Source organism: Trachinotus anak, unplaced genomic scaffold, assembly GCF_046630095.1.
Source record: "Trachinotus anak isolate AG129_WGS33_773 ecotype Australia unplaced genomic scaffold, CSIRO_AGI_Tana_v1 ptg000032l, whole genome shotgun sequence".
In the NCBI taxonomy this organism is placed as follows: Eukaryota; Metazoa; Chordata; class Actinopteri; order Carangiformes; family Carangidae; genus Trachinotus; species Trachinotus anak.
Genome location: NW_027273883.1, coordinates 15,492,899 through 15,519,442, shown reverse-complemented (window position 1 = coordinate 15,519,442; position 26,544 = coordinate 15,492,899). Strand labels below are relative to the sequence as shown.

General features: G+C 42.5%; 1 protein-coding gene across 1 annotated transcript in view; it reads left to right on the top strand.

Annotated features, from left to right (window-relative positions):
* nphs1 (NPHS1 adhesion molecule, nephrin) overlaps positions 1-25,402 on the top strand; it is a 39,466-nt gene extending 14,064 nt beyond the window's left edge. The window contains exons 5-30 of the mRNA XM_071470405.1: positions 3,322-3,444; positions 4,244-4,325; positions 5,319-5,422; positions 7,240-7,364; positions 7,765-7,936; positions 9,172-9,329; positions 10,236-10,377; positions 10,798-10,922; positions 11,013-11,181; positions 11,441-11,570; positions 11,729-11,901; positions 12,657-12,797; positions 13,356-13,496; positions 15,037-15,158; positions 15,767-15,926; positions 16,066-16,222; positions 16,589-16,740; positions 19,648-19,759; positions 19,849-20,030; positions 20,162-20,212; positions 20,546-20,668; positions 21,230-21,278; positions 21,616-21,745; positions 22,635-22,713; positions 22,918-23,084; positions 23,223-25,402. Of these exons, the coding sequence (XP_071326506.1) occupies positions 3,322-3,444; positions 4,244-4,325; positions 5,319-5,422; positions 7,240-7,364; positions 7,765-7,936; positions 9,172-9,329; positions 10,236-10,377; positions 10,798-10,922; positions 11,013-11,181; positions 11,441-11,570; positions 11,729-11,901; positions 12,657-12,797; positions 13,356-13,496; positions 15,037-15,158; positions 15,767-15,926; positions 16,066-16,222; positions 16,589-16,740; positions 19,648-19,759; positions 19,849-20,030; positions 20,162-20,212; positions 20,546-20,668; positions 21,230-21,278; positions 21,616-21,745; positions 22,635-22,713; positions 22,918-23,084; positions 23,223-23,312 (3,359 nt within the window). The 3' untranslated portion in view covers positions 23,313-25,402. The remainder of the gene's footprint in view (positions 1-3,321; positions 3,445-4,243; positions 4,326-5,318; positions 5,423-7,239; positions 7,365-7,764; positions 7,937-9,171; positions 9,330-10,235; positions 10,378-10,797; positions 10,923-11,012; positions 11,182-11,440; positions 11,571-11,728; positions 11,902-12,656; positions 12,798-13,355; positions 13,497-15,036; positions 15,159-15,766; positions 15,927-16,065; positions 16,223-16,588; positions 16,741-19,647; positions 19,760-19,848; positions 20,031-20,161; positions 20,213-20,545; positions 20,669-21,229; positions 21,279-21,615; positions 21,746-22,634; positions 22,714-22,917; positions 23,085-23,222) is intronic.
* The last annotated feature ends 1,142 nt before the right edge of the window (positions 25,403-26,544 follow it).

Genomic DNA, 26,544 nt, shown 5'->3' with positions numbered 1-26,544 from the left:
GCCATAGTTGGGTCTTACAGAGATATGTGTGTGTATGTGTGTATGCGTGCAAGTGTGCCCATGTGTGTAAGCTTATTATCAGTGTTGGTTGGAGGTTAGAGGACATTTTAGGAACCAAGGCTATGGTGAGGTTTTGCGGTAGCTAATGAGTTTAGCACTTGAAGAGTATATAATGAGCCTTCATTTTATGATTCCCTGTTATGAATAATGGAACAACTTATAAATGGGGGCACAAGCAACGTAGAACATGGTGACTTTATTCATCTTCGTTCACAAAAAGTTCTGACAGTTACCCAAGATATAACCCCATCAGAGGACGGAGCGTTATACACCGGTGTGACGGTGTGCAGATTACAGTGCCAGACTGATGCTACAGTGTCAGGGTCTTTACAATTAGCAGAGGGGGGAGTTCTGCTAAATAGTAAAATGAGACACTGCTTTTAATTCTTTTTTGAATCTATTATTAAGGTCAATTTACTGTTGAGTTACTTCAGACCTTGGCTGTATGTGAGATATTTTCTGTAAGTGGTCATTTGGGAGATGGAGGCTGATTAATATGAATTGAACCTTTATGTAATGGACCCAGAACAAAAGGTAAGAGAGATATTAGGACTGGAACAGGGAGGAGGTGTGTGTGTGTGTGTGTGTGTGTGTGTGTGTGTGTGTGTGTGTGTGTGTGTGGATGGGTGAGGGATGATGGTTTGGGGGGGTGGGGAGGGGGTCTTATTTCTGTCCTAGACACCTGCTCCACTTCTCCCCCAGAACAGAGGAGACACAGAAGGGAAGGGGGAGACAGAAGAGGAAGGGAAGGCTGAAAAAAGAGCACTGTTTCACAGGCTTTCATTGCCAGAGATCACACACCTGAGACCTACAATGTCTGCGTGTGTGTGCGTGTATGAGAGCGTGAATGAGTGAATGTGCAGGTTTTTATGCACACATGAGAAGAAAAACGCGCCCCTGTGCATGTACATGTGCCTGCATGTGTGGTTTCAGCCAATCAATCGTTGTCTTCCAGAAATGAAACTGATGAGTTGTGTCTGTCTGGTGTCTCCATAATTTTCTTAATTCAGCATAATATGCTTTTTAGAGACAGTTTTTTATCCTCTGGGCCTTCTCTCAGAGAATCAGTCTGGTATTACATGTTAGACTGTGCGCACACACACACACACTGACGCCTGTTTTTACAGTGAAGTGAAATGAATGTAGCTTCTCTGCACATCCACTCACCTGCGTCAGTGTTTTTGTGCGTGCATTGTAGACATTATGTAGAGTTTATCTTTGGGTGTTTGCGTGTAAGGGAGAAAAGAGAGTTTGTGTGCATCTGTATGTGAATGAGAGAGAAAGATAGGTGGAAAAAGCTGCTTATGCATATTGATGTGTGTCTGCTAATCTGCTTCTTATCTGCCTTATCCATCCATCCGTCTGTATTTGTCTAATGAATCGAATTTTGCGGCTCACTGTTTCTCATCTGTACGGCAGTCTTTTCCTATCTATTTTTGTGTTCATGTATGTGCCTTAATAAGAGAGATAGAGCTCGGAAGCAGAGAGAACGAGAGACAGACGGGGAGACAAAATGAAAAAGCCGACAGGCAAGTAGACAAAGAAGGGGCAGAAAGAGTTAATTAAGAGAACAGCATGATGTTTGCTGTCTGTTCTGTCCTCTGAGTGCACGTCCAGTAAATTGAGCATAATATGTGTTTTGTTGTTGTCCACATGTATCATATTTGTACAAATGTGTATGCGCATCTTGGGCATAGGCTGATTGGGTCACATGTTTGCCTGAGTGGATGTGATGGATGGAGGGCTGTAATTCCCAGTCCAAGCTGGAACACACCTTCCCCCGCACTTCTGCAGTTTAACTGCAGTGGTCAAGAAGGATAGCATGGGGAGAAGGGGGGGTGGGGGAGTGGGCTCCGACTGCAACAGAGGGATGATGGAGTGAATGAGAGATAAGAGGAATGGGCCAGCATGAGTGAGCCAGGAAAAAATTAGATACCTGCCTGCCTCATTTGCGAACATATCATTATTCTTATTTTAGGATTTGTTAGGCTGCCAGACACTCCTCGAGCACAACAAGTGATGCGCTTATGTGAATCGTGCAGGCCTGAGTAGATTGAGAGTGCAGGGGCTGTCAATAGATGCATGGCCCAGTCATCTTCTCAGGGAAGAGGGGGGAAAAACAAACAAATGCATCTCATTATTGCAGCGCGCGCCTCTGCAGTGCTCTGGGTAACCCATCACAGTCCACACAGATTCAATTGCTTCTTTTAAATCAGTTTGAAGCTGCAGCCACATCTCATCTGTCTCAATAGCAGACGGGGGCCAATGGATGGCTCTGCACACAGCAACAGCTCCTCCTAGTGGCCAGGAACTGATTGTACTGTATGTGCCAAACGAGAGAGGAGAGGAGCTTAACGCCTGGCTGGTTTGCCTGCCCGTGGTCCAGCTGTTTACCCTCACATTAGCGGTGGATTTATCCCAGAATTCAGCAGCAGCTATGTTTCTGGCCCTGCTCCCCTCTGCAGCCGTATACTCACTTTTTGTTCTTGCCATATCCCTTTACCTCTCTACCTCTGAGTCTTTCTTGTCTCTCTCACACACATGTGCCTTCCCTGTACTTTCCAGCTCCCTGTTCCATCTCTGAACTCGCTTGCACTTGATCTCTGATGAAAGAAAAACAACCTCAACAGTAACCATAGTTTCTAATTCTACCGGCTCACCTGCTTACTACAAGCTGGCACAATAGATGATCAGGTTTCTGTAGTGTGCGCATGATTAAACTGGTAGTGTGGATAAAAAGTGGCTCACAGAAATCTTTTTGATAACTAGGTGGTGACAGATTCCTCAGTTTACTGCCAAACAATTTTGGTCCCTTGTGTTAAAAGCTGTGTTTTTTTTTTCTGGAATTCCTATTTATGGTCAGATAAAAGGATTGTGGAGTAGAACAGTGGAGAAGTGAAGACTGCTTTGATCAGCCCAGAAAGCACATATTTAGCTTGGGGGTGATCTGAGAAGAGAAGTGTTTGGTGTTTGCTATGATAGATTAGCACTGGATCGGTTTCATCACTATTTCATCTCTGTATTCTCTTCTTGTCCACAATTTGTATTCTAACTCAAGAAAATATCAAACCTCGTAGTAAATCACTCAAAAGCTGACAGCGTGACACTCCCAAATGTTTCAAGTGCTTATTATCATATCATGGCATAAGCTAATATCCATCTGCGACATCAGCAGCTTCCAGTAAACTAAAATGAGTGTGATGAATATTAGGTTAGTGATGTGATCGACATGAAACTTTAGCTTTCGCTTCCCTCCCACAGTTCCTCCATCCAGTCCATACTTTGAGGTGGACATGGCAACACCTTGGGTTGCAGGGAAGGAGTACACCGTCACCTGCGTTGCTCCTGAAGCAAAGCCCAAGGCTGAAATCACATTTTATAAAGGTGAGTCACCCTTTCAACAGCACTAAATATGACAGAGAGGGTCAGTTGGAACACAGGGCAAAAGCTTTTCCGATATTCTACATACTGGGATCTCCGTAGGTCACAACAAGAATATTTACTCATAAAAACATTGCCGAGGATAAAATGCAAGTTAAGTCAAGATTTCTTATTTCACAGTCCTCAAATGGGAGAGTTGAAAAGAGCAGGCTCTGTGTGGGAGGAAATAGCATGAACGTTTGAATTTCCATTTTCCACTGACTTTACGATTGCATGTACAGTGGATGGATCACAAGTTCCCAGTTGTTCACAAAACAGCTGCAGTTTCCCGATGTTCTGTTTTTACCTTGTCCTCCCCTGTCACACCTATTACACTGTACATTCCTGAAACAGAAAGAGAGAGAGAGAGAGAGAGAGAGAGAGAGAGAGAGAGTTTTTCTGTTGTTCTCTGTTGGTGTGAATTTGTCTGCAGGGTTGTTCTGTAGCAATGAGACATATTTTTTCCTTGTTAGAATGTACATCTTTACTGTATTCAGTAAGATGTAATTTTGTTTTGGTCTTATTGTAATCTCGACATTGATTTGATTTAAATTTAAAGACAGGCTGAGAACATGGTTGTTACTGTACCACACGCAGATGTGGACGCACACTGCGGATAGACACACACAGACACACATATTTGTTGGATTCCAGTGTTTACCATTCCACATGAGAATAACACTGATGTTGCCGTTTCGCATAAACAAATCTACACACAGTATTCCCCCTTTTTGTGTTCCTTCCCCCCATTGTGTCTTTTTAGATGGAGTCAAGCTGACAGGTGCAGAGTCTTTCATCATGTCTGGCTCAAAGGATAAGCTCCAGAACACGCGTGCTGAAGTAACGTATGTGTTCGCCCGCTTGCCAGACTCATTCTCCTCACCGACCTGCTCATTCCCTCCAAGTCTGTCTTGTTTCCCTTGTTTTCACCCCGCTCTTATTTTCTCCTTCTGTCTTAGTGAGTACAATGAATTTCTGCACACAGCACACTGTTGCTTGGCACAGTGCGATTGAATTAGTTTCTGTCAAATGCAAAAAATTACATTCTAGCAGCGAGACAGATCCGATCCTCAGCGGTCCGCCAGGTGCCTATACATTAAACAGGACCATAGATTACTTTAATCCTGCTTGTCTCCTCTGTGTCAGAGATAATAACCTCTTGTCATATCCTGAGATAACATTGGTACTGAGGAGCTGCAACGTTGTTCAGCTCTATTGCAGAACAGCCAAGGTCTTAAGCAATATTGATGCTCCTTCCTCATATTCACACTGAGTGTACACAGCAGTGGGCCGTGTGTGATTGTTACGCTTGACATTGTGCTGTAATTTGATACAGAAGGCATAAACTGAAAAAGTAAACTAGAATAAATCCACTGCAGAGAAGCGACTAGTGGGTCTTTCAATGCACATCACATAGAGTGCATGTTTCAATTTATTGTCACGTGGCTCTTGCAAATGGCCAGACACAGAGATGGAAGGTAAGTAAGCATATTTATTCAAGTACTTTTACTTGAGGATTAAATATCATAAGCTAACAAAATACAGTACATTGTTAAAGATTACCAACCTTTTTGGCTTGCCCTTACGAAAGTCCTAGTGTAGTTGGGGCTCCTGGTCACGTTTCAGATCTCCGTTAGTTGTTAGCAATTTTCCCCTCTAAAATTCTCACAATGGTGTCATTTAAATAACTGTTCAAATTATCTAACACTTCACAAAAAGCTAAGAGAATACTTCCTCCACCACTGGCCAGACATAACCATGATGTGATGTTTTTAGCTTAAGCACTTTGTATGAGTCAGTAGAATAAATGTTTTATTTTTCTTTGTTACCTCTCAAAGAGTCACCGCCCTGAGTTCTGACAACAGGAGGCAGCTGGCATGTCATGCTAACAACCCCGCCCTTTTCCGGCCTCTGGAGACCACATTGACCATGGCGGTGTACTGTGAGTGTCTCAACCTGTCTGTAAACTGCCAGTCAACAACCCCTCTCATACAAAACGAACGCACACAAACACACACACACACACATACACACTCGTATACAAACACACTCAAAACACACAGGACCCGACCTCGGGGAGGCCCAAGGGTATCCGGCCTTGTGCACTCAGTCTGCGTTAGCGGTCCAAGGAGATACATTCAACCTGAAGGCAAACTCACACCTACTTCAAGAAAACATGAGTGTGGCCGCCTCCACTTCACAAGGCTGCCCCTGGTGGGCTCAGATTGATATGACCAAAGCAGTAGGCTGTTTTGTTTTACTGTAAAGCACATTACAGTGTTCACAGCGGTGGCTAGCAGTGTAAAATCATACCATACCCTGCAATTAAATTTGAATTAGATTAGTTTAGATTTACTGTTTTATTCGGTAAAATTATTTACAGCCTCAGTCTTATTTCCCTCATGTTAACCAAAACACATAAACCAATTATTAGACTAACTGAGATGGATTATATCAGCAAGGTTTCAAGTACTGAATTTTTTAACAACATTATAATAGCTAATTTGGGAGGCTAAGGCCACTTCAGTTAATAATAATGAATCCTACAAAACTAGCCCAGCAACTTTTGTACTCATCAGCTCAAATTTAATTTCTGAGTCAGGCTAGAAGGCGGATTCTGTTGCTTTTTCTTTTCATGTTATTATCACAAAACTGTGTGACATTATTTAATGAAATTGTTACAGCAGTACACAAAGGTGAGTTGACACACATGCTGTCTCTGTCTCACACTGCATTTGCAGTTCCTTTTTCCTCTTATTTGTCAAGCCAACAGTGAAACCTGTTTTTGTTGAATGCACAAACAGTGTCTCACTACTACAGTAGGTTTAGTATTTTCTACTCTGTTGATCAGTTGAAGTAATTGATTGCTTGGGCCCGAGAGTCTACCCACCTGCTTCTCCCAGGCCTAAATCATGTTGTTGATTAAAGTGGAGCAGGGCTGCTGACACCTTCAGCAGCCAGCACTTGCTCCAGCTCTGCTGCTGTATTATCCACAGGCTGACTAGACACCTTAATGTTGTCTCTATCTATACTCCTCCACATTAGACGCCGCCGCTGCTGTTTTAACAATCACCAATAACCGTGAGCACTCCTCCCTTCCTCTCTATCTCCTCACTCTGTATTAAACAACATGGGCTCCCTACTAAGTGCTAATGTTGCAGAACTTGGGACCACCGCTGCAGTCTTACTCAGCATGCCAGCCCATCAAAGCCAGCGCGGTGGCCATTTTCAGCCAGCCAGATTGTTAGCAAGGTGGCAATTTGTCATACCGGCCCAGGGTCTGCAGTCTGCTCTCTGAAACTGATTGCAGCAATAACAAAGGCCCGTCCTCCTCTAATTTATTTTACTGCGTATATTTTATTTAAGGAGGCTGTAATTTATTCATATTTCACATTGCCTTATTACTGTTTGAACATCTGTTATTTTGCTTTATGGACTGGATCCAGCTCACTGCTCCCTTAATACTTAATGCTTTCATCAGATCTGGACCTCTTATCCCACAGTCATGTTGAATGTGCCCAATTTATTGGCCCTGTCTCAACAAATAGGGATGCTCCCTAATCAATTGCCAGGAGTGTTCTCATCGCAGTGCAGTTCCTTTTTTATGTTATCCTATTGATGGTCACTCCACCCCCCTCTTTCCCTGAGTTACTACATCCCTTTTCTTCCTACATCTTCTCCTCCTTAGTTTTCTATTGCCCTCTGTGCCATTTCCCTTTGTCAAGTGCATTTTTATTTTTGTCTCTAATTTCCTGGCAGTCCCACCACCTCAGCCTCCAGTTATTGTGGGTCTGGAGAGAGAGGAAGTCAAAGCAGGGAGAGTACTCGTGTTGGAGTGTGTGTCTCATGGTGGAAACCCCCTAGCCACTCTCCAGTGGACCAAGGTTAATCTTCTGCACCATCTCTTCAGGAAGCTTTAAAATAGACTCTTACACAAAATGAGATATTTTAGTTCAAGAAGCCTGTGAATATTCTCATTTGTCCAGGTCATAGTATCTCAAAGGAGTTTTAAATCGAAAGCAACTGGACTTGGTTATTTGTCTAGGAAGACGTTTCACCTCTCATCCAAGAGGCTTCATCAGTTCTTTCTCGCACCTGACCAGGCTGGGACTGGGACCTAGGACCTAGGACAAATAACCAAGTCCAGTTGCTTTCGATTTCAAACTCTCTCTCTTTAGTTCAAGAACTTTCCTTCATTGACTGCTGACATATGGGACTGTGCAACTATTCAGACATACTCTTGATGCTGCCTTTTTGAGTTTCATGTGTTCATCTGTGCATCAGAATGGAGAAGTTGTGTATAGGACTTGGGAAGAGGACGTTGTGGTGCAGAAGTCCAGCAGTATCCTCACCCTGATGATCACCCCTGCTGACAACCAGGCTGAGCTGTGCTGTGAGAGTGTCAATCTGGTGTCCCCATCTCCTCTCTCCGTCAGCCGCAAAATCACTGTGCTCTGTGAGTAAAAAGTAATGCTTATGGTGCACAGTGCTGGAGCGCGCGCGCACACACACACACACACACACACACACACACACACACACACACAAAACCCTGGCAGGACTCACAGCAATGGATTATTAAGGATATGGACATGAGGCAGAGGAATATAATAAGAGTCTTACCTCCAAAACCAATTCTTTTGCTGTCCCAGCACAACTTCTAATGCTAATATCATTAATGAAACTAATGGTTATTATGGCTGCAGCCCATATTTCCAAATGCCTCCAGATTAGTATCACACTCTTTCATAGCTGTTACACTAATTTAGCTGAATTGCTTCAATGCACAATCCTGAGGCAGTAAAGCCTACAGTTTGTGCGACAGTAACGCCCATGGTTAATAGATTATACTTTTCCCCCTGAATATAAAATGTTTGTTTCAGCAACAATAAAACAAATAAGAATTAATATTCAGCAGCCTTGGTGCACTGAGTCTAACAATAGCCTGATTTCCACTACAGAGCCAGACAATGTAAGTCAGAGCTCTAAATGCTGCATGATTGATGCACCTATTCTATGAAAATATGATTTGAATTAGAATCTGCCCTCACGGGAATCTTTTGCTTATGCAATGTAAAAGTGGCTGAAGTTGCTCCAGTGCTCCTCTTTTACTCACCAAGCCCCCAATCAGCCCCGGTGCCATGCCTCCCAGTCATCCATTCAGGGATGTTGAAAATGCCTGACTGTGCTCTAGGCACTGCTAGAAGCTGGAGGGCACAGAATACGCCTCACTGGTGTAATATGAATATGCCTCTTTTACTTCACGACACCTGCTTAATTTAACGTTTTTGTGCGTGGCATGTGGGACGCCACACACATGCAGGATAGACACAAATACTTCTAAGATTTACATACATGACCCCTCCCACGCCATGTCTGCCAGTTCAGTCCCCAGTCTTTGTATTTCCCCGAAGTGTAATGCAGCTGCATCACTTTGCCTGTAGCTATTGTACCCCGTCTCCCCCTGTGGCTGGAACGGAACAGACTTTAGAAACCACATTGAAAACCTCCTGAGAAAACAAGTTGCCACTCAAAGTGATTTCCCCTCTCAGTCTTGATACAGCTCTATGTTTCACATCCAAAAATAGTTGTGCTGCCACTGTGATCAGAATAGGAAGCTGTTGAATGTACTATTCATGGGGCGATATTTTTACTGACTCGTCTTTGTATGTGTGTGTGCATGTACATCAGTTGAGCCTGCAGAGGTGATTCTCTTGGGTTCATTCACGGCCATTGCAGGACAGGAGTTGAATCTGAGCTGCTTCGCCACCTCCAGTAATCCCCCTGTTCAGATCCGCTGGTGGCTGGGCTACAAGGAGCTCAGCACCACTGTTGTCACTATGGAAGAGGTGAGACTACACAGAATTCAATTTGCAGAAAGCTTAAATGCATCTATCTGAGCAGGTGGACAGTACACACATATACTTTATAAAGTATGTTTTTGTTTCGTTTTTGTGAACCCAAAGAAGAACTCATGACAAATAATTTGCCAAAGTGTTGCTTGTCAGTCAAGATTGCCTTTAGGGTACCGTTAAAATGCCTCCCACTGAATTAAAAGAATCCTCAATATGAAATTTGACCCCATGTAAACCTTTATAGATGAAAGAAAATGGTATGACCGTGAGTGGGCTCTGAATAGGCCGGCTACAGCTTTGCAAATGAATCAGCTGCTGATTCCAAAAAGAGTATTATGCTGCTCTTCCCCTCTTTTGTGTATGTTAATAAGATCAAAGTGAATAAAAGCTGACACAGAAGATGAGCATTATTAAACAAGCTCTTTATTCGTCTGGCAGCAGCATTTTCATTTGATCTTACACAAGGCACTCAGTGTGCTGTGTGCGAGCTTTAATGCATCTGAAACAGTGTGAGGTTAATGAAGACTGACGCTCCTGTCCAGTGTCTTTGTTAGTCTTTCTGACTGTGGCTTTTACAGTAATCACCACAATAATAGCTTTAATAACCAGATGTGCTGCATAGGCATGGCCACCATCAGGCAGGTGCAAAATGATGCTTTGCTTAATTTATGCAGCACGAGAGTCAGATGAATATGCTTATTTATCACAGACCACCACATCACTTATTACAGCAGCTAATTTGCCATCTGTATTCGCCAAGACAAACCGGAGTGGGTTGTTTTTCTCTCTGATTTTTTCCCCCCTCCCTCTCTTTCTCTCTCTCTCCTAAGACTGAGAACACCAGAGATCAAGGCTGTCTGTCCCCCAAACTGAACTGTCATATGTGCTTTGTGTCTGTAGGGAGACAATGGTGGGATGACAACCATGTCCAACATGACCCACCAGGTCTCCAGGGAGGATGAAGGATTGGAGCTCACCTGTGAGGCGTTCAACAAGGGCACACACTTCTCCAAGACCCAGACGACCAAACTCAGTGTCTATTGTCAGTGAGCTTGTCTTCTTGAAACTGTTGTATACTGTTTTAGTACACACGACCAGCATGAAAAAAATCACTAAGGAAAATGAGATTTTAATTTGATGCGGTTTTTGCATCTTATCAAGAACACATCCATCACGGTTCAGGAGGGGTCAATTGTAATTACAACTCTTCACAAACATAATCATTGACACAGAATGAGCCAGCCTTGTCATATTTGTGTTAAAGGAAATATCCTTAGTGCACATATCCAAATTGAAGAACTTCAGTATGAAAGGTATTGACGTCAGCTCGTTTCCGAGGCTGGTGACGTATTCTTACTGCTATACAACTGCTCTGCTAAACATGGATGGTCACCAAAACAAAACTAAAATTGTAAACAAAAAAGTCTACCAAATTTTGAAATTGTTAATCATTTTATAACAGATCCCCCTCAAAAGGTATGGCTGGATGCTCCTTCTCAGGATGTCCCCCTTAATGCGGGGACCAAAGTCCGTCTCACCTGCTTCTCCACTGGAGGGAATCCCACAGGGACTCTGACCTGGTTCAAGGTTAGTGTGTGTATTTGCATGTTTGTCTGTCTGTATGAATGTGTTAGTAGAATACACACACTTTTCAGTTTAATGCCCTTCCTGTGTTAGAATGGAAAGCCAGTGACAAGTGCCCTGAGGCAGACGTCCTTTGAGCGAGGCGTGGCCCGAGAACTGGTCCTGGTCCTGACAGCAAGTGACAACATGGCTACCTACCGCTGCGATGCCAGAAATGAGGCAAAGAAGACCATCTCGGCCCACACTAAGCTTATGGTTCACTGTAAGTTAGACCAGAGTCCTAACCCATAATAAATACAGCCTAACCTTCCAGTTTAACTTAAGCTGACAAAAAAGAGCCATACCAGATCAATGGATTTGATATAATAATATTTTGTTCTCTCGAGATTAAGATTAATTTGCAGTGTCACAGCAGCAAAGTGGGCAGTATGAGGAAGAAGGAAAAACTGCAAGAAAAACTTCATCTTGATATTGCTGGTGAGTTTTTTTTTTCCTCGTGTACTCTATGGTTCGTTCTTCAGTTACAGCAATAAATATGAAGATCACAGCCAAACAGGAGGAGCTCCGTCGGGGCCAGATGCTAACACTGGAGTGTCAGGCTGGAAGCAGTAACCCCAAGGCCAACATCTCCTGGAGCCTGGGCCCACTCAGGTTTGTCAAGACAGTGACAAGATGAGATGGCTAATTCAGTGGCAGAATGAGTGTGAATGCCTGATGTTTATCCTGTTAAATGTGGTAATATGCTGGGCTGTTTGGTGAACTTGAACTCCCCTGCTGATTGGATTTGCTGGATGGGATTTGTGTCTTAGGTTGCAGGGAGTGGAGCAGCCACCCGAGAAGGCTCAATATGGTGGTGTTTCAGTGCGTAGCTCTTTATCCCTGAATCTGAGCTCACAGCATCACAACCAGAAGGTCATTTGCCAGGCCTACAGCCCTGTGCTCACTGAGGGGACCAACACATTCTTCAAACTCAATGTGCTTTGTAAGTAGAGGGTGAATTGTTTGTTTCTTTCTGTCTCAGTTTCTCTCTTTCTTTCTCTCTGTCTTGGCGAGTGACCAGTAGATGTGGTTTGCATAAATCTTAAACGATGCATAATGATGATCTATAATGCAGCGGATAAAAGCTGCTTTGCTTTGGGTACTTTTGCACAGAATTGTCAGCGTACAGTGTGTGTGTGTGTGTGTTTCTTTGTTTACTGGAAACCTTTGTTGTGATTTGTGGGTCTGTTGAGCTCTGCGGCAGTGTGTCCTAATTGTGCATTTGCTTTGCTGCATGGCCATGTTTGCCTTTGATGCCATTTCACAGGCAGCAGCCAGCCACTGTTTCAAAGCTTGGTACTGTGTATGAGCATGAAGGAATGTCACTGTGTGTTTGTGCGGAGCTGCAGTTGGACAACAGTACTGTCACTCGTCGTTTTAATGCCTGTCCCTCTCCCTCCTGCGTTGCCTTACTCCCCCGTCGTCTGAGCGTGTGAAGTTAGTTAGATCTGGAATTATTGGTGGGATGTCGACTTTCTACTGGTTTGACTCTCATTAGTGTCTCTTACTTCTTTCATGTTCAACATGTTTTGTGTATTTTTCTGCTCGCTCTTGCTTTTTCTTGTCATTCTGTGGGCCTGAGTTTGTATCTGTGAGGGCGCTCATGTATTTTTGGTGTAAATCCAACTTACTGTAGATGTGTTCTTTTTTATTTATTTATTTATTTTATTTTATTTTTTTGTGCTGTTTCTGTGTCAGACCCACCAGAGTTCAGCCATCAGCAGCCAACGCAGGTCCAGGTACTAGAGGATGACATGGCAACCATCCCACTGCTGGTCTCAGCTAACCCAGAGGAGGTCTCCTGCATTTGGCTGCACCGCAAGGAAGAGCTGGTCAAAGGTGATCCGGGGCTATGTGATGGCTCTATAAACCAGATCCTAGTTGAGCTGAGCCAGCAAGTGAGCACTCTGCTCTGCCATTCAGGGTCTGAATAAAACATGGCAGGTTAGCCAGCATGGGACCCTGCCAAATGTGATTCTCATTATGGCTCTAATGTATGCAGTCTAAATGAGGATTGCTGTCTCCCTGAATACAACACAATGGTTCTAAACCTGGCTTCTCCTCCAGGCCGGTGTCATCAGGGCCCTGCTGCACCCACTCTCTTTCTCTGTTAACTCTGTTAGTTCCATCATACACAGCCCCCCCAGAAATGGACTGTATCTTGAATCTAGAAACCCACCTATTACATTTTGAGTGCTTTGGTACAAAAGGTGTCTCTAACACCGCCAATTGTTGGTGTGATGTGGGAATCCAGCCAGGCCAATCAATAATGCAGGATTAGATGTCACTTAGAGACCAGTGGCCAGAGGACATGCGGTTGATGGGCGTGTAATGAATACTTAATTTACCATTGGTTTGCATTTGTCCGTGTGTGTCTGTGTGTGTGTTTTTGTAAAGAGGGGCACCCGCGCTACCACTGGTCAGGCGAATACACGCTGGAGATCGAGAATGTGACCAGGAAAGATGCCGGAGTTTACACTGTCAAGTGCTCAAATTCTGAGGGTATCAGCCAAACCTCCATCATGCTGGACGTTCAGTGTAAGACCCTGCACACAGAGAATGAATGAGCAGACACATGCATCTTTCCGCCCACACACATGCTCTGATTTTGTCAGGTTGCCAGGGTGCTCTGCGCTTCATGTTGAAGGCAGTATTGTATTTTAACATTTCTTTTTTTTTTGGTACAAATAAAAATTTGAATATCCATAATTGTAAATCACTTTGCCCATGTTAAAAATGACCATGTAATTTTTCCCTTTGTGTTTCAATAATCTTTTTAGAGTAGAATTTGAAAGCTAGTTTGATAGTGTTCAGCAGTTTGCAGGGACTGAATGACGTACTCGAGAAGACAGGAAAAGAGATGAAAATGAGAGAAAAGAACAAGACAGAAAAATACAGAAATGGTATAGAAATGCTATTAATGCCACACCATTATTTTTACTTGGCTGTCCTTGGCCTTTCATAATTAATCTTTTTCATGTATTAACATGCATATCTGAAGGTCCTGTGGGTCACGAGTTAACCACATCATTTATCTTTGCTGATTTGACTTCAGCCTTTAAGTTTCCTGCCAAGAATTGTCTATCCTGTGCACTGGATCTGAATCTGTGGCCTGCTAACTGCATGTTTTTGAACATGTCTGAAGCTGCTAAGTAGCAGAGCCGTCAGTGCATCCCCACACACTGACGCACCCAGACAATAACATTGACTTTCAGCTGCTACCCAGCAAACATGCCTCATTCATTAGGCCTCCATACAAGTCCATGCACCTCCACTGCTGCCCCAGGCCCACCCTCGAGCTGTAGGCCCTCTGCACCGATATTGATGATTTAATAATGGCAGTGTTGAAAATGTAGGTCTGCCTCCTTCACCAAAGCCCAGGGTACACGCCTAATGGATTCTGCCGCTCCGATCTGACTGGACTTGACAGTTGTGGATATTCATTATGTATGGAGGATTGTAGTAGCTTTTATGGGTGGCGGTGTAGCCCACTTAACAATGTCGGTCTCGGTTAGCAGGCCAATATGGGTGGATCCCACCAACCCAGAGGTCTGTGTCTCTCTACTGTGTCCCACCACTGTTCTTCAAGAGTGAACATAGGTTTAGACAAGTAGGCACTAATGGTCTCATTCTTGCAAGTACATGGCACCCATGAGAGGTATAAAAAGCCTCTGAGGTAGAGGGGAACAAAGACAAGAACAGGAGCTGTGCAGGCAGGATGGAGAGGTGATTCGATGAATAGTTGGAGGAAGAGAGGAATCAAGGGGGGGTGGGAATTTGTCAGTCCAGATGGGGATGTACTTTTTCACTCGATTGAGGGCCTTGTGGGTCAAATGGCCAATTCTCGGTTTGAATGTATAAACATCTGTTTTGCTTCAACACATACAGAGGTTAATGGCATTGTATCCAAAACAGAGGCCAGTTAAGATGGGGTTATGAAAAAGTTCAAAGCAAAAAAGTGTAAGAGTAATAATAACAAAGCAGCAAGCCTGTTTAATGGGTTGGCAACTGATTTTCCCCAGGTTGGCATATTAACCTTTGATCCTGCTTTAGCTTTATCTCCTTTTCCTGCTCTCAGATGCTCCTGGTGTCAAGGCAGAGAAAGACCCAGTGTTTGTGAACATGGGGGAAACAGCAGACCTGATATGTGTGGCGGATGCCAACCCCATTATATCTGACATGTTCTCTTGGAAATGGCTGGTGAGAGCTACACACACTCACCCACACTCACGCACATACACAGAAACACAATCATCCCCTGAATTATATTTCCTTTATCTGGCTTCCTTTCTATTATTTTATCTGTTCTTACCGTTTATCACTGGCCTTTCTAAATGCACAGATGCACCATATTTCATTGGCTCTAACTATCCTTCCACCCCACCTCCTCCTGCTCTACACTCAGCCCAAATCCAGAAAAATAGCTTTCATTACTGCTGCGTGACTAAAGGGCACATTCGTCAATGCGACGTGGTCTCTGTATCTACTGATGCCTTCTCCGGTCTAACCCACCCCCTGGCAATACTGTGTGTCCCGCTTTCAACCTGCACAGCCCCTCCTTTTCTCCTTCCCTGTGGCTCTCCAACCCTTGGCATTATCCTTCTCTGTCCTCAGAGCTCGTTCCCCCCGATGCCCTTCTCATCCCCATCTCAAGCCCTGATGGTTTCCAGCCCAGCTCTCCCTCACTGTCTACCTGTCTCGCTCTCGAACAGCCCCCGAACTCCAGCCCTCACCCTTGAGGAGGGGGAGCGTGTATTGAGGGATAGCTGCTGTCCACCGCTTACTCCCCCTCACTCTGTCTTCCACAGGGAGAAGGGGAGGTGGAGATGGGAGAGGAGACGCAGGATGACGAATCGGGCCTTCTGACTATCCATGATGTGACTCGGGCTCATGCTGGTCTTTACCAGTGCACAGCCAATAATGGCATAGCACCCCCTGCCAGCGTAGATGTGCAGCTGGTTGTGCAGTGTAAGTTTATAGTAATTATTTTGAGTGTCAGATGGGAACAAAACATGCATGCAGACTTATTTTTGGGAGTATACATGTTTTCTCATTAATAAATACATATGCACATGAATAACCTCGATGCCCATCTTGCCTTGTGTAGTCATACCAGAGCTTCAGAAAGGAGCCCAATGGAGGAGGGTAGCAAGTAGAGGGGATGGCACCACTACAGCTGAGGTGGTGTGTCAGGCTGAGGGTATTCCTCGTGTCGACTTCTCTTGGGAAAAAAATGGTGTACGCATGGACTTTGCAAACCCAAGGTCTGAAAGTAGACATTATTCTATTTTACAATCTCCTCTTGCAATTATGTTCACTGTTAACCTGGGTGCTACTGTCAGCATTTGGTGACATATTGATGAATCGTCACAATTAGATTAGGTTCTAACTTAATATATATTCTTTAGCTATTTCTTGCTGTTTCACCACTAAATGCGGATTTAGTGCATTTTATACTTTGCTTTTCACTATGCAAATACCTGTTTAATGCCTCTTTGATGTGTGAAATTGGGTGACTTAGTGCAATCTGCAGGACATCACAATCCCTGCTTTCTCCTGCTCAGGATTTATCTCTCTTTCTCTCTCTCTCTCTCTCTCTCTCTCTGTGTGTGTGTGTGTGTGTGTTGCAGGTATGAGGAGCGGACCGTGAGGGAGGGCTCCTTCCACACCAGCACAGTTCAAGTAGTAAATGTGAGTGCAGCTCAGGACTATGCTGTCTTCAGCTGCACTGCTCGCAACTCACTTGGGGAAGACAAGCTAGACATCCAGCTCGTCAGCACAAGTATTTATGTACATTTTTGTGTATGTGCGTGTGTATGTGTGTGAGTGTGTTTGAAGGCGGGTGGGTGGGTTTGTGTCCTTGGGTAACTGAGGCTCTTTACACAACATTGATTTGTCAGTGCCCTGCAAAAAATATGCATTTCCAAAATTCCAACTTTTCATGAGTGACAAAAAACAACCCTCTTTCTGTTTGCTGCAATGCATTTTTCAGATATTGATGTCTTAAATGGTTCATTTAGCTTCAGATGTAGGAGAATGTCTTCATTTCATAAGTGAAATGAAGGTGGTCAGTTAAATTCAGTTTCAATTTCAAAAGCATCAAATTTGGACAAAGGTTCTCCTTGGACAGCAACAGTATCTTTTTTTCCGTACTGAATTTGTGAAGAATTTGTCCTCTGGTAATAATGAGAAAATCACAGAGAATTAACACCCAACTCTGAAGCTCCAGAAAGCTATAGCAGCTTTTAGCCGCCTAGGCTTACTCACTGTTTTGGTTATCTGGCAAAAAAAAAAAAAAAAACCTTTCAGCTGTTTCCAGCAAGCAAGCTGAGTGCACACTACCTTCAATGGATTGTGAAGAAAGTCAAGCATCTGCTGATGTGAAGACCCAGATAAAGAGGTAGTGGACTAAACCAGACATGAAAGTCAAATGTAAATTCAGGGCTCACTTGCCTTTGTGTCTGTGCCTGCCACTTAGCAACCACCTTTTTAAGACATGAAAAGTTTAAAAATCACAAGTGGGGTATTTACCGGTGTATTTTATGTGATAGAATAAAACATGAAAATGTCTTGAGTGTCTGTGAACCACAGAGTTTATTTAAGGCATCTCAGACACCTACATTATTTTCAGGCTTTAGACTCATTCCTGCAGCACTCTATAGTAGGCTTGTGTTGCTATCAGTTGTTATTAGATTCCCCCCCCCACCCCTTCCCCCATGGTCAGAACTCACCTAAGGCAGCTTTAAATGAGTGGCAAATGATCAAAGTCAGTGGTTAGGGCACACAGTGTATAGGGATTATGCATATCACGTACTTGGCAGTGGAGCCCAATTTTTTCCTTTGGTTCTAATTTGACAGCATCTCAAAATAATTGTGTCTGTGCTGCCTTTTCCAGCAACATTACAATAGTTTGGGAGGCCCATGGAACATGCAGAACTCTGTAAACTGGAGAGAGTTGTTGCTCCTGAGTGTCAGCCCTTTAAGGGACTTATAGCACTGCTCTATCTCCACCTTATCATTGAGCCCATAGCACTATTTTACTTCTCCCTCAGATAATGCTGCGGTGATGTGCTTTGCTCTCCCAGCGTGTTCAGACTTTTCTGCCTTCAAGCTACCAGTGTAACCATGCACCACCACTATTATCAACACAATCCTGCTCTCAGCAAAGGCCCACAGCCATCATTGGGTACATTTAATGTTTACTATAAAAACCATAAAATACAATCCAATATTGGCTCTGTTTTCCCCAGTCATTTTTTCAGTGCTGTGAATATTCATAATTAATCTGACGCAGTGATAATAAATTTTATATGCTTCCTTATCATTTTAGAGCCCAAGAGGAAGAGAGAGTCTTCCTTTTTCTTAGCATGGTGCTTTTTGGAGTTGAAGGAGACGAGATCCAAATAAGGCTGACCTCTTTGCCCTGGAATCTTATGAGTGGAGCTGATAGTGGGAATTATTTACTCTGCAAACTGGGCTGCAGCCTGGAGCCAGAAATGAGAAGAGCTTCCTCTTCTTATGTAGCTGCTCAACTATCTCTCCTCCTTCTTGCCTATCTCTGCCTCTGCCCCCAAAACCACCCTTCTTTTCTTCCATGCTCCAAATGCAAAATAATCCACTTTCCCTTCACTAGCCTGACTGAAGCAGTGCTTCGTGTCAGACTGAAGGCCTGGTTAGCGTCCTTTGATCTTTGTTCAAAATATTGATAATAATCAAGAGGCTTCATCCTAGATGGCATGACTTGGGTTGGATAAACTGGACAAATCAGCCACTTTGTTCTGAGAGGGATCAGCCGTAGCTTCATCCATGTTTCCTGATCATCCATACAGCAAAGTACAACGTTAAGAGAAAGCAGATAAAGAGTGACACACTTAAAAAATGCAAAGCTATTGCTGTCAAAAAGATGTTCTTTGGAAGCCTGAGGAATAAACTGTGATTAAGAAGAGATGAACTGTTAAAAAAACAAAGAGGCTTTGGAGGCTCACTGAAAACTTTTTTTCCCATAGTGGTTCTCCCTGATTTAACTGTATTCACTATTTTTCATTATTTACCATTATCAGCAGTTTTTGCCACATTCCTTCATTAAATTTCCCACACTTAAAAATACCGCTGTACCTAAAAATAGTGTTGTATATTTCATCCCACCAATAAATGTCAAATCAAATCTGAGAGAACTAGTTATTGTTGCTTCTTCTGATATTTTGTTTGCATATCTGATGAGAATAACTTTGTTTTCAAACAACATAATCTTATAGTAAAAAAAAAGACACTTCGTGTGCACTACATTTGACCAAGACAGGATTGTGAAGGCACCCCTTGCATTGGAGAAAAAAGTGACCAATCAGAAAAGGAGGAAATAATCTCTCAAAAACATTTTTCTTCTGTTTCTATCAAGAAGAACATCAGCTCCACATTCAATTTTAATAACATCATTTTGTCTATGGTATAAAAATCCCACAGCAGAGAGGGAAGCCAACGGGGAGGCACAGTCCTACAGGCCAGAGCCTTGTGTGTTATTCCAAAGATGGAGGATATAATCACTGTCAGACTGTCTCATGGCACACATCTCAATTTCTTAGCACCTGAAGCCTTTTCAAACAGCCACCTGTCGAGCGAAGGTGTTCTGCTCTCGCACAAAGTCAAGAGCACATTTGCTTTTTCCACCTTTCCTCTTTTCTTTCGCCCTCAGGTCACCCAGACCCTCCCTCCTCGTTTCGCCAAGTCGGTGTTACCCATGACTCGGTTACTCTGGAGTGGATCCCTGGCTTCAATGGGGGTTTGCGGCAAAGATTTCGTATAAGGTGAGATGCTTAGAAAAGATGTTGGTTTAAGTATGATACCCTCTTCACAATTAAAGAATTGTACTTTGACAGCGCCTTTTGATTGACAGGTACTGCTGGGATCAGTCGGTCAGTTACCTGTACATGGATGTCTTTCCTCCCTCAGCAACAATGTTCACTGTCACTGGCCTTCAGCCTGTTACCACCTACAACTTCTCTGTCAATGCCCTCAATGCAATGGGAGAGAGTGACTATGCTGACAACAATGCAGTACTGACCATCACCACCAAGGGTCAGTTTGGAGTTACCCCAGCTTGACACTGAAAAGACTCTGCTGTACACCATCTGATAATGAATTAAACAGAAGCTCATTATGATTAGACCTGTGACATTGTTGTTATTCTCTTCTTTCTTTCTTTATAGAGAGGCCAGACCTAGAAGTAATCCCAACAGACGATGACTCCGTCTCACAGAGTAAGTCTTTTATCACAACTCTGTTGGAAAAAAAAAAAAAAAGCTCTTAAGGGCAGTTGGAAATTGCTGTTTGCACAGCAGCTAGCTTCATTTGGCTAAATCATGTTAATGTATGCACCTCCAAGGCTGTTAATGTTTGCTCTATGAGAGTAGCGGTTGTCATGGCACCCACCCATACTTTTTCCCCGCTGCTAGTCTTTAATCAATAAAGACAATTGAGAGAGTGGTTGGGTCTGTCTCAGTCAGTTTTTATCTCCTAGGATTTCCATATTACTTTACTTTAACTTTCATTGTTATGCATTGAACTAATGTTCCTAATGTTTTGTGAACTAGGTAAAAGAGGATTTCCAGCATATTTGACTATAGTGCTCACAGTGGTGTTTGGAGTCCTGCTGGTGTTGAATTCACTGGGATGCTTTTTTGGACAGAGGTGGAAAAAGAGGCAAAGCCGGACAGGTAACCATAATCATCTTTTCATCTACGGATGTTTCCGCCATCATTTTCCGTCATTCTAATGTCCTTATTCCTCGACCAAGCTCTGAAGAGATTACTCTGAACCATGATGCAATTGTCAACTCAGCCTCTCACTCTCCCCTCATCTCTCCATGTCCTTCTTTCTATCCATCTATCCTGTCTCTTCCCCTTCTGCTCATTCTCTAAGTCTCTTCCTCCCGCCACATTCATCCTTCAAAGCTGTCACTTCTGTGTTTCATCCATATCTTTTATCTCATTTGCTATCTTTATGTGCTTCCTCTATCCCCCCTTCTGTCTCTTTCTATTTGTTCTTCAGTTTAACTGTCAAGCTCTCCCTCTCAATCGTTTATTTTACATTCCTCACCTTCCTCTGCCCTCTGGTTTTTACATAGATTTTTCACAGCTTACTTGTCTTTCACTCACTGTCATGCTCTGGCCTTTTTATTACTCTGATCAATTTCAGTGCTTATGAGATGATGCTCCTCTCTACAAGTAATTTCCTAACACTAAGCCTCTTTGCTCCTGTTTCTGTTCCCCCTGCAGGAGGTAGAGGAGGCACTGTGTTGGGTGAAAAGAAGAATGAAGAGAAGGGGTAAGTTAAGGCCCTGCAGTAGAAGTAATAAAGAGACACACATCCAATCCACTCTAAGAACTCTGAGACCTGATCCATTGGCTGACCCAGCCACTAAAACAGCCAGGCAGGCAAAACAACAAGCTTCTGTCAATATCCATTTGTATTAGTGTCATCAAAATCCTGCAATAAATGGGTATATGTACTGCTTGATGCATTTTTATTAAGAACTTAATGCATGCCGGTAACAAGTTGCATCATGTCCTGAGTGTTTTGCATCTCTGTGTCCTCATACTGGGGATTCAGAGTTGTTGAGAAATGAATCAAGTAAATGACAAAATCTGATTTCTCCACATAGGTCCAGTCAGTCAACTATGAGCAACAATAAGTATGAGAGCAGAGAGAAGATCAACACCGCAGCCCAGCGTACGCTCCTCATCGAGTCTGGATCTGAAACAGACAGCAACGTCTACGAGAGCTATGCAGCGGTGAGAGTGGGAGAGAGGAGGAGGAAAGGAAAGACCGGGATGAGGGAAAGAGAAAAAGGCAGTTGAGAAAATAGACACAGAGACACAGTAGAGAAGGTTGAGTAAACAGGCGGAGAGGGGGTAAAGAGGTTAGGCAGGGGGTGAAGGGATCTGGCAGAAGAGGAAGTCGAGAATTCAGCCATAACAAGGAAAATGGATAATGAACTAATGAAACCTTTAGCTGTGCACAGAGATGGAACATAAATCAATACCTCACAATTAGCATTCAAAATACCCATTGATCTTGGAGAAATTATCATTTTGTACTTTAAAAAGGCCAACAAGGATTTGAACCTTGAAGAAAACTGATGAGCGAGGTAAAAGAAAACAGATAGCAGTGTGCTGTCAGGATGGGGTATAATGAAACCTCAAATCCCCATGGAGGAAGGCTTTATCTCATCCCTAATTTTAAACCAGTACATACATGTGAGAGCTAATTCTTCTAAATGACCAAAAATATATATGTTCTCATATGACACATTTGCGTGTTAGATTTCTGCCCAGTGTATAAGAGGTGGTCCTCGCAGTACTGAAATCAAGAACCTCTCCTGCTATGAACAATATCCCCATTCCTCCGGATATTCCTGACTTCAGTGTCTGGCAGGTCTGTTCACCTGAATGGAATGGAAGAGGCAGAAATCAATTCCGGATTTCTAAGAGATGCATTTATAAAGAAAGGCAACTAAAACCAACCCTATCCACATTTGTTATATAATTGGGTGAACCGACCGTCCAATAATTCACCGCAAACCCCTCTGCTCCGGAGTAAACATGTGGCATTGTTGTTTAATCAAAGTTCCTTTAGGTCAAAGTCAATCTGATGGTATCTCTCCTACTTCACAAATTCTAGGAAAGTTCCCATTATTATTACCCCACCGGTGAATACATGCCGCCTCTCAGTCCACACACTGAGGAAATACGCAGGCCTGGTAAGACATAAAAATACCTATAAATAAATATAGAGTAAACAATGCAACAGTGAACACCTCATGTCCTAGATATGATGCAGTCTGAGCCAATCAGGAAGTGCATCTTCAATTCAATTCAGTATTTGAGTATATTAAATCTGAAACATTGTCAAAGTATTTCTTCATGTTTATGGTTTCTGTGTGTGTTTCCATGTCCTTTTCAAGACATCACCCACCTCCCTGTTGATTCTCACAGCCATTTGTATGAAGATGTAAGAGATGGGGGTCTGTACCAGGACATCCTGGCTTCCTCTCTTCCTTCCCCTCCGTCCTTGTTTGACCACAGATTACCCTATCAAAGGAGCAGCTCGAGACCGCCAGCCTACTTTCAGGTCTGTAAACAAAACCCCTGTTGACACCTCCTATTCAATAGATTATTTACATTTGTTAATATCACGATTAAGTTGAGAAGTAACATCAGCTTTATCATGTATATAATAGTGACTGAGATGCACACTGTGTCTCAGCAGGGTACTAAGAGAGCGGAGGACTTTGTGGATGTTCGACAACCGCAGAGAGATTCTGATCTTCCCTTTGAAATGCGAGGCGAGCTAGTCTAGAATATAAGGTCAGACCAAACAAATACGCTATGACAGGGCTTGTGATTCAGTGCAAGTTATTTATCTTACTCCTTTTGAATGGTATCTCAAGAGCCACTTTGAATGAACCTGTGCTGTCCAAGAGTAGAATGGAGCTATAATTGCTTAATGTGAAAAGCCAAATAATGTAGTATTAGTCTTTCAAGTGTTTTGAAATTTCAATATGTATATTGTAAACCATTTCCTCAAAGGAGTTCACCTACCTCCTAAGTATGGCAAACTAAACGAGATGAAAGATGTGAGGTAGAATGGCAGAATAATTAGAAAAAAAAAATTGAAAGCCTCAATAACCTCATGCTATCCAGCTTATTTTCTTCCCCTGCTGTGGTCTTACTCTATCCTCCTCCTCCTTGGAACTTGCTTTGCCCTTTCACCTTTACCCTCTTTCTTGGAGCCAAGTGCTGGTCATTACCCACAGTCCCCTCCTTGCTCTGGTCTGCACTTGGACATGAATCAGTTAGATAGAGACAAAAAAATGGACCGACATTGCTGTGGTTGGCACCGGGGCAGAAGAAACACAGATTCATTTTCGCAACCCAAGCAAACATCATCCTTTTTGACTGTCAGCATTTTCCTTAGGTGCACCCAGATGAGAACCTGACAACAGTTGGCTGTTATATCCCTGTGTGATATAAAGTGTTTCAGACCTCACAGTTAGTCTGTGGGAATCCTTCCAATAGGATTGTACTGAGTGGTATTTAGCATGGTTATGTCTTCAGGAGGTAAAGCCATATCTAGGGCCAGACTCTAATCCTGTTTTCTCTCGAACTGAAGTTCAGCTCACAACATCAGTGAGAGAGAGAGAAGCCGTACAGAGAATTTGTCTCAGTGACTGTGGGCAGTCAAAGGGAGATAGAGAAAGGATGAGAGGGTTAGGCTAAGCTGCAGCTATGGTTACTGCCACAGAAAAAAAATCCCTCCTTTTCTTTGGTGTTCATTATTGTTCAAATTATAGTTCAAGGAAAGCAGTTCACTGTACGCTTTTGCTCCACAGCCTATACAATGATAACAGTCATCTTCTTTATTTGTAGAGCACTTTTCACAACCATAGTTGATTTACACAAGATAACACATTTAAAATGACAAATTACGTGACCCAAACGTAAAATCTAATATTATAGAAAAAACATTATATAAAAGCAATTCCAGGGGTGCAAGATAACATAAATAAAAAAACAATTTAAGTAAAGTAAGAAAGACAAGCATTTAGTGCTGAATGGGGCGTGAATGTCTGTACAACAGTCTATCCAATAGCTGTTGAGATATTCCAGGCTAAAGAACTAAAATGAAATCAAGATAAGCTTTAAGAAGAGATTTGAAAACATGTTACTGACTCAGCCAACCTTATTTCTTCAGACAGGTTATTACAGAGCCTCTAGGCCATGCCTATACACTATATATATATATATATATATATATATATATATATAAAAATATATATATATACATACACACACACAAACACACACACACAAACATATATATAAAACCACTACATATCGATTGATGATGTGCAAGACTGATGCTGTCCTTGACATGCAAGCTTGAGAACATACAGAATGGTGTACAGTAACAGGGTTTTTGCTCACTGTCTATTTGTGTAACTTCATCTTTTTCGTGTTTAGATTAGAAACTTCCTAAAATTTTCCATTGTTCTTTTAGTTTCCTGGTACATGGTAATATACGCAAACAGTAAATGGGCTCTTGCACAGAGCAGTTATGCATGAACCCTGCTTCTGCTTCCAGCTTCTGCTTTTCCCTCAAGCACGATTACTGCACATCAGTCTCAAGAGTACACACGTGCACACGCATTACACTCAGCACTGACAACATCTAGTCCAATGAGACATGTAGAGTATGATAATCTTCATTTATTGTTTCATGTATAGAAATATAATCATTTATTTTGTTGAACATGTGGTCTGCTTTGTGTGTTGTTCTTTTGCTGGACCAAGGTTTACACAGTATCACTTTTTTTTTTGTGTTATAACTGCTATGGAAATATTTAATTACAGTATGTTGGAAGTAATATTAAATTCTAATGAAGTTGTTTTGGTCCACACATTTTTGTCTATCCTACAAAATTCTGTTTCCTCAATGGCGCCTGCCTGCCTGGAGATAAATGTCCACGCTTCACCAAGCTGCGTTCCCTCAGTTAGGCTCACAATTCTCCATCATGAGCTGTCAAGGTATGTTTGTCTCATTACTGAACAATTGTTTAAGTTCCTGTCAAGCTGACCGCCGTGTTCATACCAGAGCCTGTTCATGATGCATCGTTTCAGCTCAGGCAGCAACGGTAATCTGCTAAACTGAAGGCTTGACAGCTCAATACTGTATGTCAACTTCTATTTTTTCTCAATTGCCTCATGAACATTTTGAAATGTTGTGTTCAGAAGAATCTTGAGGGAGCTCGAACACACAGGCTGCATGAGCGTGCAATTATGTCAAATGAGAAACAAATAAGAGACTTTAATTACCTCAGCTCTAGGAGGGTTTTCACATCTATTTTACTCATCTGCCGAATGTGTTTTTTTTTTTTTTTGGAAAAAAAAAACAAATATGAGATTGAATAATACTCCTTTATCATTTTAACAGGTTGGTGTACCAGTGGGGAGCTAACTCAAATTTAACTCAAATTTCTGCAAACCCTGTCATTGCTCTCATTATTCAGATTTTTCAATTAGAGCTAAACAGAAATCAAATCAAAAGAGACCACAGGTTTTACAAATTAGAACATCATTTTACTGGCAGTTATTATGACTTATTCTGTGGCTCTGATCTCTTGTTGTTTCTAATGAGGATGTAATTTTCCCTCCAATGTGGTTGAAAGAATGCAACTGAATAAATTCAACAGTAGTCCATGAACAGACACTGTGCATTGTTAGTTTTGATAAGGGCAGATGTGAGAGTGTATAAAAGAACATGCGATCATCTGTCATTATAGATGGTTTTGATGACTGGCCCTAGTGTATGTAATGTAACAGACCAAATGGAAAGAGAAGAGTCAAAATACAGAAGTATATGACAGAAAAATAGAAATGCTTATAGAGCCTGATGGCCCGGACAGATTGCAAGAGTTTGGGATTTTTTATTATACACATTTGTCTTTATCTATATCTCATATGTATTTTCAAATGCTTATTTACTTATATACTGTATGTAAATATATATATACTGTATGTCTGCTTCCATG